The 15539-nt window shown below is 39.3% G+C and overlaps 1 protein-coding gene across 1 annotated transcript in view; it reads left to right on the forward strand.

Moving 5' to 3' along the window:
* PRKAR2A (protein kinase cAMP-dependent type II regulatory subunit alpha) overlaps positions 1 to 15539 on the forward strand; it is a 72624-nt gene that overhangs the window by 33364 nt on the left and 23721 nt on the right. Inside the window, exons 3-4 of the mRNA XM_019723700.3 lie at positions 7461 to 7513; positions 10612 to 10695. Coding sequence (XP_019579259.2) covers positions 7461 to 7513; positions 10612 to 10695 — 137 coding nt within the window. The remainder of the gene's footprint in view (positions 1 to 7460; positions 7514 to 10611; positions 10696 to 15539) is intronic.

Genomic DNA, 15539 nt, shown 5'->3' on the forward strand with positions numbered 1-15539 from the left:
TTATGTAACTGGTACCTTGAACACTGCCTGGCACATAGCAGACACAGCAAATATTTATTGAATATATATGTCCTCTTCTTTTTTTTTTTTCATGATTGCTCCTAAGCTGAAAAGTTCTCCTTTTTTTTCATAGAGCTGATAAATATATTTTGTAAAAGATTTTCATAAAAATTGTTTGAATTTTGGATACATCTAGAGTTTATTTGGTTGTACAGTTGGGACGTTAATGTGATTCAAAATTGCTCTGCAAGCTGTAGGTGTCACATTATTCTTTCACATCTCCTTGTTCAGGGAAGGTTTCTTACCTTTCCATTTGCCCTTTTCTCTCCCTCAATCCTTTCCTTTGACAAAAATCAGCTTATTATGTTTTCAGAAAGCCTTTGGTAAGGTTGTACACCAAAGTCTGTTGAAAGGAGATTGAAGAATGTGTTCTTACGTATAGAGAAGTTATTTTCAGAAAAGAAATAGAGTAAGGATTAAGGTTGGCGCAAGGCCCATGAATGATTATCTCCCATTTCTGTTCATCCCTGCCCTGCATCGCTTTTTCCCCAGATTAGTAATACCCCTTGACGTCTGTAGGACAGATGTGGGAGATGGAGAATATAGTGACATCTCCAGAGGTCACAGATGGTGTCAGTTCATGAACTGCAGCTTGGGCTCTGTCAGTGTGGTTCAGTCCTTGAACTGTGGAAGACTCAGACAAGTACCTGTTATTATTCCTCCCCCTTAGATTTTACCATCTTACTGAAGATTTAAAATGTTTTAATATCCAAATGTTAAGTGAAAATAAAAGATTCTTAAAAGAATCCCAAATGAATGTGCAAGAGAGAAAATAGCCTCATCCAGATTATGTGCTAGGTGCACAGTTTTAAAGTCTTTCTCAATGCCTTCTTGTATTGTTGAATATAATTCTTACATTAACACGGTGAGGTACATGCTGTAAATATCCCCATTGTACAGAGGAGGAAACTGGGGCAAAGCAGAGGTTAAGTAACTTGCAACAGTCAAGGTGATACTGTGCCCAGAGGTAGCATGAGTCCTAGGTACTACCCTTCCCATCTCTAAGGATCCTTTCTTGTACCCTTTGGAACGCTTGGTCAGTGTTCAGGTAAATCCTCTAAATTCCTCTAAATTCTCAGTCTGTTCTCTGAGTGCAGCCTTCATCTTCGTGCTCTGGCTGAAGCTTGCCTTACCCCGCAGGTTTCTCAAACGGTGGCTCTTTTCTCTTCCACCTTCCTTGTAACGCTGACAGGAGATGGGTCAGTGTTTCTCGTGTTCCTCATTGCTGCTTCCAAATCATTCTCTTTTCTGTCCTCCCTAAAATTCTCCGCTTCAAACCTCACATTGTTATATTCTACCAGCCACTGCCCCTCCTCGTTTCAGTCCTCTCGCAATCTCCAGGATGTTCCTTGTTATTCCCATATAGATAATCCTTCAGTGTCTGGCCCTTCTGTTCCTTGGCCTCCTCTGTTCCAAGGGTCCTGTCTTCCTCCCTGTGTTCCCATGGTCGTCCTCTGGTGTGAACTTGGCTAGTACCAGGAAGGATGCATTCTACTTGGAAGAATGTCTTAGCATTCAGAGGGGGATGAACTGGGCCTGGCTGTGGGGGAGGACATAAAATAAGGTTGAAAAGAGGTGAGGCATGGGGCTCCTGATGTGATCCAAAGACTTCAGCAAAGACTAGTGGGTGGGGACATGCGTCCTGTGTCAGAGACTGTAGAAAAGATTTCAACAACTCAGGGTCTCTGACAATAATTGGAACATAAAGCAGCATAGGAGAGCGAGCAGTTACTGAGTGTCTTCTGTGAGCCCAGCCTTGTGATTTAAATGTCACCTCCTATTATTAACCCTTCATATGGTTCTAATATTGTTATCCCCTTTTAACCACTGAAGAGACCAAGGATTGCGAATATGGAGAAAGAATGGATGGATGGATCCAAGCTCAGTGTGTGTGGCTTCAAAGAGGAGCTCTTTCCCTGTCGAGGCTGCCTCTCCCTTGCAAGCACTGGGCTTGAAAAGCTGTGCCTTCCAACTTCTAAGTTGTAGCAGAAAGTCTCTCTCTATCGAATGAAGAGAGTTTATGAATTCTTTAAAGGCAGCTTTCTTGAAGCAGTCCTGAGTTAGTGTTAACTATTAACTATCTTTGAGTTTGAAATGTTAGTGTGATTCTGTTAATTAATAAAACGTCATCCAAAAAAACCCTTTATTAAATGTATGTTGAAGCTTCAAAGCACATTAATTGGAAATTTGTGTGTTGGCATCATGCCACATTTAGGCAGGGAATACATAACTCGAGTGATAACTGTAATAGAGTCAACAGAACAGTCTGCTGAGAATCTGGTGCCATGTCAGTCACTCATTTCTGCATGAAGGTGCCCTTCACCAGACATTCCTGCCTTATAGGGCTTTCCTACTTAAAATGTACTTAAATAGTGATTTTTGTCTTTATATCCTTTCACAGTATTCAGTATTTTTTTCATCCATAGCTGTCTTCAGCTGAAATATTACTAAACATTGCTTAAAATAACTTTGAAACCCAATGGTATGGATTGAATTGTGTCCTCCTCAAATTTATATGTTGAGGTCTAACCCCAAGGTGATTCTACTTAGAGATAGGGTTAATTAAGGTTAGATGAGGTCACATAAGTGGGGCCCTAATTCAGTAGGACTGGAGTCCTGTAAAAAAGAAGAGACACAAGGAGTGCAAGCTCAGAGAAAAGGCCATGTGAGGACAGAGCAAGAAGACATCCATCCATCTGCAAGTCAAGGAATGAGGCCTCAGGGAAAACAAAACCTGCTAGTACCTTGAGCTTGAGCTCCCAGCCTCCAGAACTGTGAGAAAATAAATTTCTGTTGTGGAAGCCACTAGTCTGTGGTGTTTTGTTATGGCAGCCCAAGCAGGCTCCTTCACCCAGGCTGTATCAACTCCTCGTGGAGCCTGGCAGGACAGCACAGGGCCTCCGGCCTGTGACCAGGATCTGCTCATTTCTTTGTAGAAATGAAAGGGTTTTCTCTCACAGCACATTTTAACGATTCACATTTCTGGATGAAGGAAGCACCAATTAAAATTTGAAAGAAGAAAAATTGTGCTGGATAATCTATTGTCACTTTGTAGTTTCATATTACTGGTTAGTGACATCTGCTGGAGACCTGCAGCAAAATCAATTCCTGCGAACAATGGGCTGTGCTGCTCTTAGTCTTCGTTTTCAGTAGGCCTTGAGCATCCCATGCCCTCAGTGGCGTTCTTGAGGCTACACTAGGAGATCGCACAGCCTCCCCCAGAAATGGGAGTCACCATTTCTCAGGTAACTTGTGCACTGAGACAAGCTCCCTGATGTGTAGAACGTAAAGGCAGCAATCACATAGACACTTAAAAGTACATTTTTGTACAGAAAATGAGGAAAATAATTTGGGATCAAGATCAGGAAGAAGTAGAGAGGTTGGGTGTAAACAGAGGAAGAGAACAAAGGGTGGTGAGTCCGCAGTTCAAAACAAAAGGGAAGCAATTACCAGTTTTGAAAAATAAAGACAATGTTTTCCCACAAACAGAAGCATATTAATAATTTTTAATGAAAATTACTCTGTTTAAATCATAGTTCTGTACCTTAAGACTTGAAGACTGTAACATTTGCTGCCTCAGTTACATTATGCCTAAAAATATAAAAATGAGTTAAGTTGCTAAAGTACTTTCCTCTAAAATCAGAGGAAAAGCAAACCTGGCGATAGGCTAGCCCAAGACTAAGTGTCCTTGTCAGTAAAATTCAGTCTCATCATTGAAGACTTACTATTTTAAACGAAAATTTTCATATAGAGGCAAAACTAGAAAAAGTATAATAGTACCCATGTACCCACCTGTCTCCAAAATGAAGGGTTTTTTTAAATGCATTTTTCTAAGAAGACATTTTGAAGTCATGGACTAAAGAGTAGCAATTGGAGTAGACTGAATAAAGGTCAAAATGAGAATATTTCTGAAGTAGAATTTGATGTATTCATTGGGTAAGAGGAGAAAGAAGGAAGTCATGGTGAATTCCAAATGTCTAGTTTCAAAAACTGGGCTGATAACGCCAGCACTCATCGGAGCAGAGAGAAGAGGCTTGCCGGGGAACGTAGTGTCTGGTTAGCTGCCCTCAGTGCACTTCCTCAGCCGCCTGCAAAATACCCGTGAAGATGCAAAGCGTAGTAACAATGACGTCTAGGAACTCAGCCATGTGTCTGCCTTACTCTTTCGGCCAGATCTGAGATAAACACCCTGATTTTCTCTTGTAGAAGCAGGAGTGGCTTGGAGAAAGATAATTAGTCATTAGCTACATCCCTTTGTCACTTCCTTGGCTCAGCTACCGGAAACGGACACTGAAACCAGCCAGGGCCTGGACAGCCCTCTGCAGAGTGTCACCTGATGCTGTTCTAGGGACTAGGATGGTGTCTGGCCTCTTACTCCCTTCTCCCTCAGTTTTCTCTATTTAAGAATACTGGGACCCTGTTGGGCAGAGTATTAATGGCATCATGGCACAGGAGATGTGGTCCACACAAGTGTAGAGTATTATAGGCTGGGCAGGGAAGGGAGTCCTGTTTATAGGACATGCTGGGAGTCACCATTTTTCAGGTATCCCATTAGTTAAGAGAATCAGTGAGGAACAGGAAGCTGGGATACAGCTAGACCAGGGCTGCAGTGAGTAAATGTCCCTAAGAAACCAGGAGTTACATTGAGAGTGGTATGTATCCACTTGTCCCCTAGTTGTAGATATGAGGTGTGATCAAAAAATACAGTGAATGCTGCTGTCAAGTGCCATCCAACGGAAAGGCAGTCATCTTCAATACGGGAAGCAGCATGTCGAACCTTAGTGTGTGACAAGTTTCATCTTGTTCAGTGCAGTCAGTCGGGTGTGAGCTACAGTTGGGAGAAGGTATGTTTTAAAGTGTGACATAAATCACCCTCCATCATGACATGCTCCATGTCACACATCGCATTTGGCACGGCAATTTCTGTCAAATAAAAACATTACGGTGTGTCCTCATCTACCTTATTCACCGGATCTGGCACCATGTGACTTCTGGCTCTTCCCTAAAGTCAAAAGGATTCAGGACATTGAGGCAGCCACGACAGCGCAACTAAAGACATTCATGAAAGAGGCCTTCCAGCACTGCTTCAGAAAGTGGCAAGAACCATAGGATAAGTGTGCTCAAAGTGAGGGGGATTAATAGCAATGTGTACAATAAAAGTACTGTAATAAATTTTTTTATTTAAACATTCACCGTAGTTTTTTATCACACCTTGTATATAGGATTTTTCAGCCATCACACGAATTGAGTATAGGGTCAAAAACCATTTATACTCCTTGCCTGCTAACAAATGAGAAATAATCCTTAACAAATAATGCAGAGCCTGTGAGTGAACTTGGCAGATTAAGGATAGTAGAGGAATGAAGACTAGAATGGTCCACTACAAAATGCTTATAGAATGCAAAAAATCATTGCCTCTATGAGTTCTGGGTAAAAGCCAAGAAAATAATAGGCCGAGATGAAAAAGGAAATGGGCATGATGAAGAAAAAGATTGTAAGGAAACTAAACAAAATAAGCAGAAGTTAAATACATAGAGAAGGCCAAAAAAGCAGAATCGTTAAGGGCAAAATCTGTGGTGGAGGGCAGCCTTGAAAGGGTAGTTGTTGAAAGAGCTGAGATAGAGAATAGAACCAAGATAATAATATTTCTGAAAACCAGAACAAATAGAACAGAAGTGATAATAGTTACAGTTCAAAGAGTTGGGACTCACTATATTCTTACTGTGTGTCAGGCACTTGCCTACTTGAATCCGTATGACAGGCCTCAGAGGGGAATCACTCCTGTTAGCTCCATCATGCAGAGGAGAAGGTGGAGATTTGTGGTAAATCCCTCCAGGTCACACAGGTATTGCGAATAATTGAGGATTTATTAAAAGAGAAATTTCCCCTGTATTGTGAAGAAGGAACAGGTTTGCTATATTCTGGGCAATACCACTGATCACAGCTAGATTGTTCCTAGCCAATCAGTTTTGTTAGTGAAATCAATCAATTTTTTATTCTCTATATAATACATTGTGTCTTTGCCACTAACACCTAAGAGTAAGATTTTTAAATGGTGACTTATACTGACATTGCCAGTCCTAATCCTTCTATTTCATGTTTGTATCCCTCTTCTCTCCAGTGAAAACATCAGTGTGTGTACTTATTTACTCCCCACTGTAATACATACAGAAGAGTTTTGGAATTGCTGTGCCAGTCAGCAACAGTTCTTTTTTGTCATTGGAACATACCCCATTGAGGGTGGATGGTCAGAGTACTACTTTAAGAAGCTACTTAGAATAATTCTCTTTTCCTTCGCTGTGGTTTATGTTATCAGCCAGATGTGTGGTTAGGTTCATTCGTTTATCTTTCTATTCAGTTGTTGGGTCCCTCCATCCTTATCAATTTAATTTAATATTTTATATAAAACATTTAACATGACTTAATGTCAAAACTATAAAAGAATGTCCTCAGAGAAGTCTTATTCCTTTCCCTATACCTTCTTTTTTTTGTTTCTGCTACCATTACTTTCTGGTTTATCCTGTTTACTTTTGGAAAAATAAATAAAATTTTTTGTATATGTATTCATATTTATATTTTTATCCCCCTCCACCATTCTTAGTTCTCCTGCTTTCTCATGGAAGTCCTTTCTGATGGAAGGGATGGCATACTAAATGTACTGTTACCTTGCTTTTTTTGGTTTTCCCTAGACCTCACTGTTCTTTCTTATAGCTGTATTATTTTCATGTATACTTACATTATGTCTGATATTTGCTATATTAAACAGTTGTTCAGTGAATGTTTTTTAAATCTTTGAATTATGACAAAGGCAAGACCTGCAGGCAACTAGCAGAAACACAGGTTACCTCCAAAGAAAATCAAGTTGGTTTTAGGTTTATATAATATTGTACCTAGAAGAGAGCCTGATACATAGTATTTATTTTGTTTAAAGTTCATTCTTATTTTTAAGTCATTCATAATGATGTTGAGCTATTTTAATTGATTCTTTTCATCATTGTTCCATGCTCATGTGTTTATATTGCATACATTGTACTTTGTAGTTTTCCATCCCTGCTTCATAACTGCAGAGAAAGCATGTCCTTGCGTGTCCTTGCCACTCCCATAGGATTCAGAAGATGGTATGTTTTATCATCTTCTAGGGGTTGGTTGTCTCAAAGAGTATCATCTCTCCTCTTTGAGACAACCAACCCCTAGAAAGCTGGCTTTTCAGCACCTAACAGAATGCCTGGCATTAGTAGGTACTGAATGTATTTATCAATTCAGAGAAGGGATTAAAAAAAATCATTACAGCTTTCACAAGCAGTGAATAAAAAGAAATTGTGTTCACTTCCTATTTTTCTAGTAAAAGCACACATCTGTTTTATTCATTTTTCTCTTTATTTTTTCCTCTTCAAATTTAGTCTGTGCTGAGGCCTTCAACCCTGACGAGGAAGAGGAAGATACTGATCCCAGGGTAAGAACTGCAGCCAAGGTATTAGGTAGAATTGTATTCCCCACTCACCCCCTCTACTCACCACATCTAATGATGCTGATAATTAAAATACATACGAATTAAAATCTCAACAAGATGCCATTTGAGGTATTGGTGAGAAGGGGTGCGTAGCTGTCAAAGCCTTAAACATTGTCAAACCAACTGACTCAGCAGTTACCTGAAGAAGAATTCATTCCTGACAAACAGTTGGATTCTTCCTAAGGAGGTACAAATGGAGATATTTATTACAGTGCGGTAATAGCGATCTATCCACTTATTTATTTGTACAAACAGTTATACAAATCCACTTATTTATTTGTACAAAAGTTCTTTTTAAAAAACTCAGGTTTTTAAACTCTTGTACAATTAACAAATTATTTCTATAAAAGTAACTATGAAGCATAATTTTAAAAAGATGGATGTTAACAAAAGAAACTTTAATGATTTTTCAGGTTAGCCTTAAAATGAGTAGTAGCCTATGAAAGATTTCTGAAATATTCTAATAATAAAATGCTACCATTGTGTGAATATAATAGATATGTAGATATAAAATTTTTTTAAATTCTGGATATTGTGGAATTCTTGATGACTTTTAAAAGTTAAAATGGGCAGCCGGATGGCTCAGTTGGTTAGAGCGTGAGCTCTGAACAACAGGGTTGCCAGTTTGATTCCCACATGGGCCAGTGAGCTGCGCCCTCCACAACTAGATTGAAGACAACGAGCTGCCGCTGAGCTGCTGGTGGAGGGGAGGCCAGATGGCTCAGTTGGTTAGAGCGCAAGCTCTCAACAAAAAGGCTGCCAGTTCAATTCCCACGTGGGATGGTGGGCTGTGCCCCCTGCAACTAATATTGAAAATGGCGACTGGACTTGGAGCTGAGCTGCGCCCTCCACAACTAGATTGAGGACAACGACTTGACTTGGGGCTGATGGGCCCTAGAGAAACACAGTTCCCCAATATTCCCCAATAAAATAAAATAAAAGATCCTCTATTTAAAAAAAAAAGTTAAAATGGTTTTTTACTAACTTTTTAATATCACAAATTCAACATATTTAACACCTTTGATATGTTATTTCTGGTTAGATTAAGTGAAGACTTTTTTTAGGGTGAAGACAATACTTAGGAAGGAGCTTGATAGGTCTCGCAATTTTAACGGCAATAATTACTTTCTGTAGTTCAATAAATATTGAATATAATAATAGTAATAGTTTTTGAGCACCTACTAAATGTCAGGTACTGTTTTAAACACTGCATGTATTAACTCATTTAATCCTTATGACAATTTTAATTTTATAGTTACCACTAATAATAGTAATGTAATAAGTTGTTGATGTTTGAACTCTAGCTTGTATAACCATTTAACATGAGCTCCTGATTATTTCCCTTTAAACATTCTTCTCCAACCACAGTCTTCAGCTCAGTTCATGGCAGTTGCTCAGGACCAAACTTTAGGGTCACCCTTGGTTCCTTTCAGTTTTTTATACCCACATTCAATTTTTCAGCACATCCAATGGGCTCAGTCTTCAAAACATAACCCCAAATTCCTCTACTTCTCAGCACATTTATCACTACACCCTGGTCCTAACCACCACCATCTGGCACTGGGATAACACAACAGTAGCTTCCTGGCTTCCACTGTCTTCCCTCAAGGCTGTTCTTTACAGAGCAGCCAGTGCGAGCCTTTCAAAACATGAGTCAGATCTCTCTTCTTCCTCAGCCACAACTCTCAAATTGCTTTCGTGTCACTAGAGAAAAGTTCCATCCAGTTCTGTGACCTATAATACCCTCTGTGATTTGGGCGTCACCCCCCCGCTCCCAACTCCCCCAACCTGGTCTCTTCCTGATCTTTCCCCCTCGCTCTGCATCAGTCACACCTGTTTCCTGGTTATTTCTCAAACATGCTATTCCCCTACCATATGCCTTCTTTCTACTGGATGTTTCCGCTCCTTGAGGTGCTCTTCCCATAGGGATGGTCCTCATGACTCACTGCCTCAAGTTGTCCTCACTTCCCTGAGCTCTTTACACAGACGTCATCTCAGGCTGCATCTGACACACACATGCACACGTTTTATCACCCTTCCCTACCTTATTTTTCTCCTTAGCCTTATCACGCTTAACATATTTTATGTATTTATTGAACGTGAGGGCAGATATTTTTGTGTGTTCACTGCTGTGTCCCCAGAGGTAGGACAGTGCCTGGCACCTAGTAGACATCTAATATTTGTTAAATGAGCAAATCTATAACCCTCTGCTTTATGGATGAGGACTCGGGTGCTCCCAAGGGGTAGCTGACTTGCTGGCAGCCACACAGCCAGTGGGTGGCTCAAGGGTGGGTGCTCTTCACCTCCTATTGTATTGCCCTCCACAACCAGGGCACTGCTTGGCATTTGTGTAGAATTAAAATTATAGCAAATATGCTCTTAATTTTTCCCACTTTTTTTTAAAATTCTCATTGGCTTAATTTGGTGAGAGTAGGTTTTTTTGTTTGTTTGTTTGTTTTAAGATTTTATTGGGGAAGGGGAAGAGGACTTTTTTGGGGAACAGTGTGTATTTCCAGGCCTTTTTTCCAAGTCAAGTTGTTGCCCTTTCAATCTTAGTTGTGGAGGGTGCCATTCAGCTTCAAGTTGTTGTCCTTTCAGTCTTAGTTGTGGAGGGCGCAGCTCAGCTCCAGGTCCAGTTGCCTTTGCTAGTTGCAGGGGGCACAGTCCACCATCCCTTGCGGGAGTCAAACTGGCAACCTTGTGGTTGAGAGGACGTGCTCCAACCAACTGAGCCATCCAGGAGCTCAGCGGCAGCTCAGTTCAAGGTGCCGTGTTCAATCTTAGTTGCAGGGGGCGGAGCCCACCATCCCTTGCGGGACTCGAGGAATAGAACTGGCAACCATGTGGCTGAGAGCCCACTGGCCCATGTGGGAATCGAACCGGCAGCCTTCGGAGTTAGGAGCATGGAGCTCTAACCGCCTGAGCCACCAGTCCAGCCCAATTTTTCCCACGTTTTAGGAGAAAGAAATATACTAATTTGTAAGCAAAGTAAGATTTTTAAATGGAATTTAAAATTGTCTTGGTTTTACTTGGATTGGCAGGTGATTCATCCTAAAACTGATCAACAAAGATGCAGACTTCAGGAAGCTTGCAAAGATATTCTTCTTTTCAAAAATCTTGATCAGGTAACATTGATTTTAAAAAATATATTTTTTCAATTACATTTGACATTTAATATTATATTAGTTTCAGGTGTACCACATAGTTGTTAGACATTTATATAACTTATGAAGTGATCCCCTCGATAAGTCACCCACCTGGCACCTTACAGTTGTTACAATATTGACTATATCCCCTGTGCTGCACATCCCTGTGACTATTTTGTAACTGCCAATTTGTACTTCCTAATCCCTTCACCTTTTTCACCCATTCCCAATCCTCCTCCCACCTGGCAACTATCAGTTTGGTCTCTGTATCTGTGAGGCTGTTTCTGTTTTGTTCATTTATTTTGATTTTTAGATTCCACAAATAAGTGAAATTATATGATATTTGTCTTTCTCTGACTTATTTCACTTAGCATAATACCCTCTAGGTCCATCCATGGTGTCATAAGGTAACATTGATTTTTAAAATATTTTTGTCTTTTAGCTTTCTTCCTGTTTGTCACTTAGTTTTTAGTGTCTTAGCCACAGCCAAATGAGGCATAAAACTTTAGATTCATCTTACAAATGTTTGCATTGTGTTGACCACGATAACCCATAATGAACTTTTCAGATGACTTTAGTATTTCTCAGAACTGCTTTGGCACTTCCTCCCAGACAGTACCATTCGAGGACCTTGCCCGTTTAGCCACGTAAAAAGGAAATTCTCAGGTTTGCGTGACTCTGGCTTAATTCGAAGAGTTTAGATTCATGCTGCAGAATAATTTCTCCAAAGATTTCAGTGTGAAGCTCTCTTCATCGGTATCAGTTAACCCACTGGAAGTGCATGACTGCGTCTGAGCCCTTAGGTGTGGTGCAGCTCTCGTGATTACTTCTCAGCAAGACCTCAGGCCTGGGGTACACACAGAGTGCTGTGTGTCTGATCTTTGCATGGGCTTGTCTGCCCTCCTTGGTGGAGATAGAAAGCAGGGGCTTCCTCCTAAAGACAGAGAATCTTCAAATTTCCTGTTTCTTCTCTACTTTGGGGGCCTCATGCTGAAGCCACATGAATGGCTGAGGTGCTGGGCCTACATTCAGGGAGTCCCTGAATGTGCAGAGAAAGAAAGGATGCGTTCGAGTTCTCCTGCGACCCAGCTCCTGCACGTAAGTCTTCTGAAGACACCCCCAGCACTTCCTGGGAATCCGGCTGGTCAAGGGAAGCAGTCGTCCCTGGTGTCCATAAACCAGTCTGTTTGGTAGCTGTGTGGCTACAGGAATGCCCAGAACTTTAATCAGAATTTTATTAATCTCAGGCTGAATAAATGAAACAAGGACCATGCGCTCGAGGAAAGGCTGGTTGTGAGAAATACTGGTTTGCGTCAGCTGTTTTCTCTGGAAGACCCATCTGTATCAATGCAAAGGGGATTTGCTTCTTTTATCTACTGTGAATAAAATCCCTTGTAAATTTAATACCAATCAGATGTTCTAAGGGAAGTTGCTATGTCAATTTAATACTCAGAGTTTTCTCAGTGTTGGAGAATGCCATTTTACCATTTTAGTGTTGAAAAATTATAACTGAATTTTCAGATTTAATTATATTTTTCTAACATTTTATCATGAAAATATTCAAATACAACAAAGTTGAAAGAATTTAATGGACCCCTAATTTATTCACTGCCTTGATTAACCTTTTATCATGCTTACTGTGTTATATACCATCTATCCATCCCTCAGCAAAGGGGTTGGCAAACTTTTTCTTAAAGAACCAGATAGTAAGTATTTCTGTCACAACTACTCAACTCTTTTATTGCAGCAGGAAAGTAGCCATAGACAATATGTAAATGAAAGGTTGTGATTGTGTTCCAATAAATCATTATTTACAGAAACAGGCAGCTGTATGCTGGCTCTTCCTACATTAACCCATCTTATTTTGGGGTGTGCATTTTAGAGTAAATTGCAGATACCAGAATATTTTCCCTTAAATATTTTGGCATGCACGTCATGAACTAGAGTTCAATATTTGTTTATAATTTTCTTATGTATAATTTTCTTATGTAAAGTTTACATGCAATGAAATACACAAATTTTAAGTGTGCACTTTCTGAGGTTTGACAAATGCATGAACTTAGGTAATCCAAACTCCTATCAAGATACAGAACATTGCCACCAATCCAGAAAGTTCCCTCAAGCTCCTTCATGATCAGCTCTTGCCTCCCTCCCCCTAAGGGCAACTACTATTTTGATTTATCTAAATTTATAATTTACTAACTTTATAATTTATAATTTACAAAGTAATTTATAAATTACTTTGCCTGTTCCACAATTTCATATAAGTGGAATCATACAGTAATATTTTGTGTGAGACTTCTTTCACTCAGCACAATGTTTTTGAGGTTTATCCATGTTGTTGCTTATATTAGTAATTCATTCCTTTTTCTTTTTTCACTTTTTATTTTGAATTAGTTTTAAACTCATAAAAAAAGTTGCAAAAATAATGGAGATCCCATATACTCCTCAACCAGCTTCCTCCAATATTACATCTTACATAACCTAAGTATAGTTATGAAAACCAGGAAGTTAATGTTGTTGTAATACTATTAAGGGCCGGCCTGGTGGCTCAGGTGGTTGGAGCTTCGTACTCCTAATGCCGAAGGTTGCCGGTTCAACTCCTGCAAGAGATGGTGGGCTGCACCCCCTGCAACTAACAACAGCAACTGGACCTGGAGCTGAGTTGCTCCCTCCACAACTAAGATTGAAAGGACAACAACTTAACTTGAAAAAAGTCCTGGAAGTATACACTGTTCCCAAATAAAGTCCTGTTCCCCTTCCCCGATAAAAGAATCTTAAAAAAAAAAAACTATTAAATTACAAACTTAATGCAAATTTCACCACTTTTCTCGCTAATGTTTTTTTTGTTTTTTTCCTGATTAAGGATCTAATCCAGAAGCCCACATTGTGTTTAGTTATTATTTCTCCTTAGTCTCCTCCAACTTGTGAGTTTTCAGTTCTTTCTAGTCTTTCATGATATTGATACTTTGAAAAATACTGGTTAGTTATCTTACAGAACATACCTCAATTTGAATTTGTCTGATGTTTTCTCATGATTGGAATGTGGTTATACATTTTTGGCCAGACTACCACCGAAATTATTCTGTGTCCTTTTCAGAGCATCATATCATGGGATCCATGATGTGAGCATATCTTATTGTTGGTAATATTAATTCATTCCTTTTAATTGCTGAGTAGTATTCCATTATATAAAAATACCAATTTGCTTATCTGTTTTTCTGTTGATGGAGACTTGGTCTGTTTCTCAATTTGAGCTCTTATGAATAATGCTATGGACGTTTTCTACAAGTCTTTTTGTGAACCTTTTTTCCCCATTTCTCTTCAATAAAATACCTGAGGGCAAAATTGCTGAGTCATAGAGTAGGTATATGTTTGATTTTATAAAAATCTTCCAGGTCTTTTTCAAAGTGGTTGTACCAGTTTGCATTCCTTCCAGTGGTATATGAGATTCCCAGCTGCTCCATGTCCTTACCAACATTTGATGTTGTCTGTCTTTTTAAATTTTAGTCATTCTGCTGAGTGTATTTGTTTCAATTTTTAAAAATTTATTCCCCAAGTTTCTGTTTTTAGATTTTCAAATTTACAAAAATATAGGACCATGAACACTCATATACCCTTTACCTAGACTGACCAGTTGTTAACATTTTGCCATATTTACTCATGTGTGTACGTACTATAAGTACATATGAACAGCTTCTTTCTTTTGTTCTGAGCTATTTATAAATATGTTTAGGACGTCATGACTCTTAGCCACTAAATACCTTAAGATGTATTTTCCAAGAACGTGGATATTTTCTTACATTGACATAATGCTATTATTAAACCCAAGAAATTTAACATTGGTGTAATAATATTACCTAACCTACTGTCCATATTCAGATTTTCCCAGTAAAGTTCTCTATAGCTTTTTTATTTTTCCATCCTGAATCACATGTTGTTTTTGGTTGTCATGGTGTCATTTTAGTCCCCTCAAACCTAGAATGCTCCCCCAGCACTTTGTTCTTTATCTCATGACACTGATGTTTTTAGAGTCCAGGCCAGAAGAAGAATTCCTCAGAATAAGAGGCTGCCAACAGACAGCCCACAGGCCAGATACAGCCAGGTATAGGTGTGTGTGTTTGGTCTGTATTGTACATGAACATTGGAATTTGTTACCAATACAGTCATGCGTCACTTAACGATGGGGATACATTCGTTCTGGGAAGTGCATTGTTAGGCAATTTCATAATTGTGTGAACATCATAGTGCGCTTACACAAACCTAAAGGGTGTAGCCTACTGCACACCTGGGTATATGGTGTATATAGCCTATTGCTTCTAGGCTACAAACCTGTTACTGTACTGAATACTGGAAGGAATTATAACACAGTGGTATTTGCTATCTAAAAATATTCATATCTAAATGAGATAAAATCATGCACAAGAGAAAATGATGCAGTTAAGAGACACAGTAAACGTGAGACATATAAGCCGCTGCCAACGTAATATGGCATACTATGTTATAACAAACTTTTTTTTATAAGTAGAAAGAGTACACTCTAATGATAAAAAGTGTAGTACATAATAGTAAATACATAAACCAGTAACATGGTCATTTATTATCAAATATTATGTACTGCACATAATTGTATGTGCTATACAGCTGGCAGCGCAATTGATTTGTTTCCACCAGCGTCACCACAAGCGCATGAGTGATGTGTTGCATTACATTGTTACAAAAACTACAACCTCACTAGGCAATAGGGATTTTTCAGCTGCATTGTAATCATGGGAGCACCGTGGTATATGCGGTCTGTCGTTGACCGAAATGTCGTTATGCGG

The sequence above is a fragment of the Rhinolophus sinicus genome, chromosome 5 (genome assembly GCF_057876585.1).
Source record: "Rhinolophus sinicus isolate RSI-liver-muscle chromosome 5, RSI-T2T, whole genome shotgun sequence".
NCBI classification, from domain to species: Eukaryota; Metazoa; Chordata; class Mammalia; order Chiroptera; family Rhinolophidae; genus Rhinolophus; species Rhinolophus sinicus.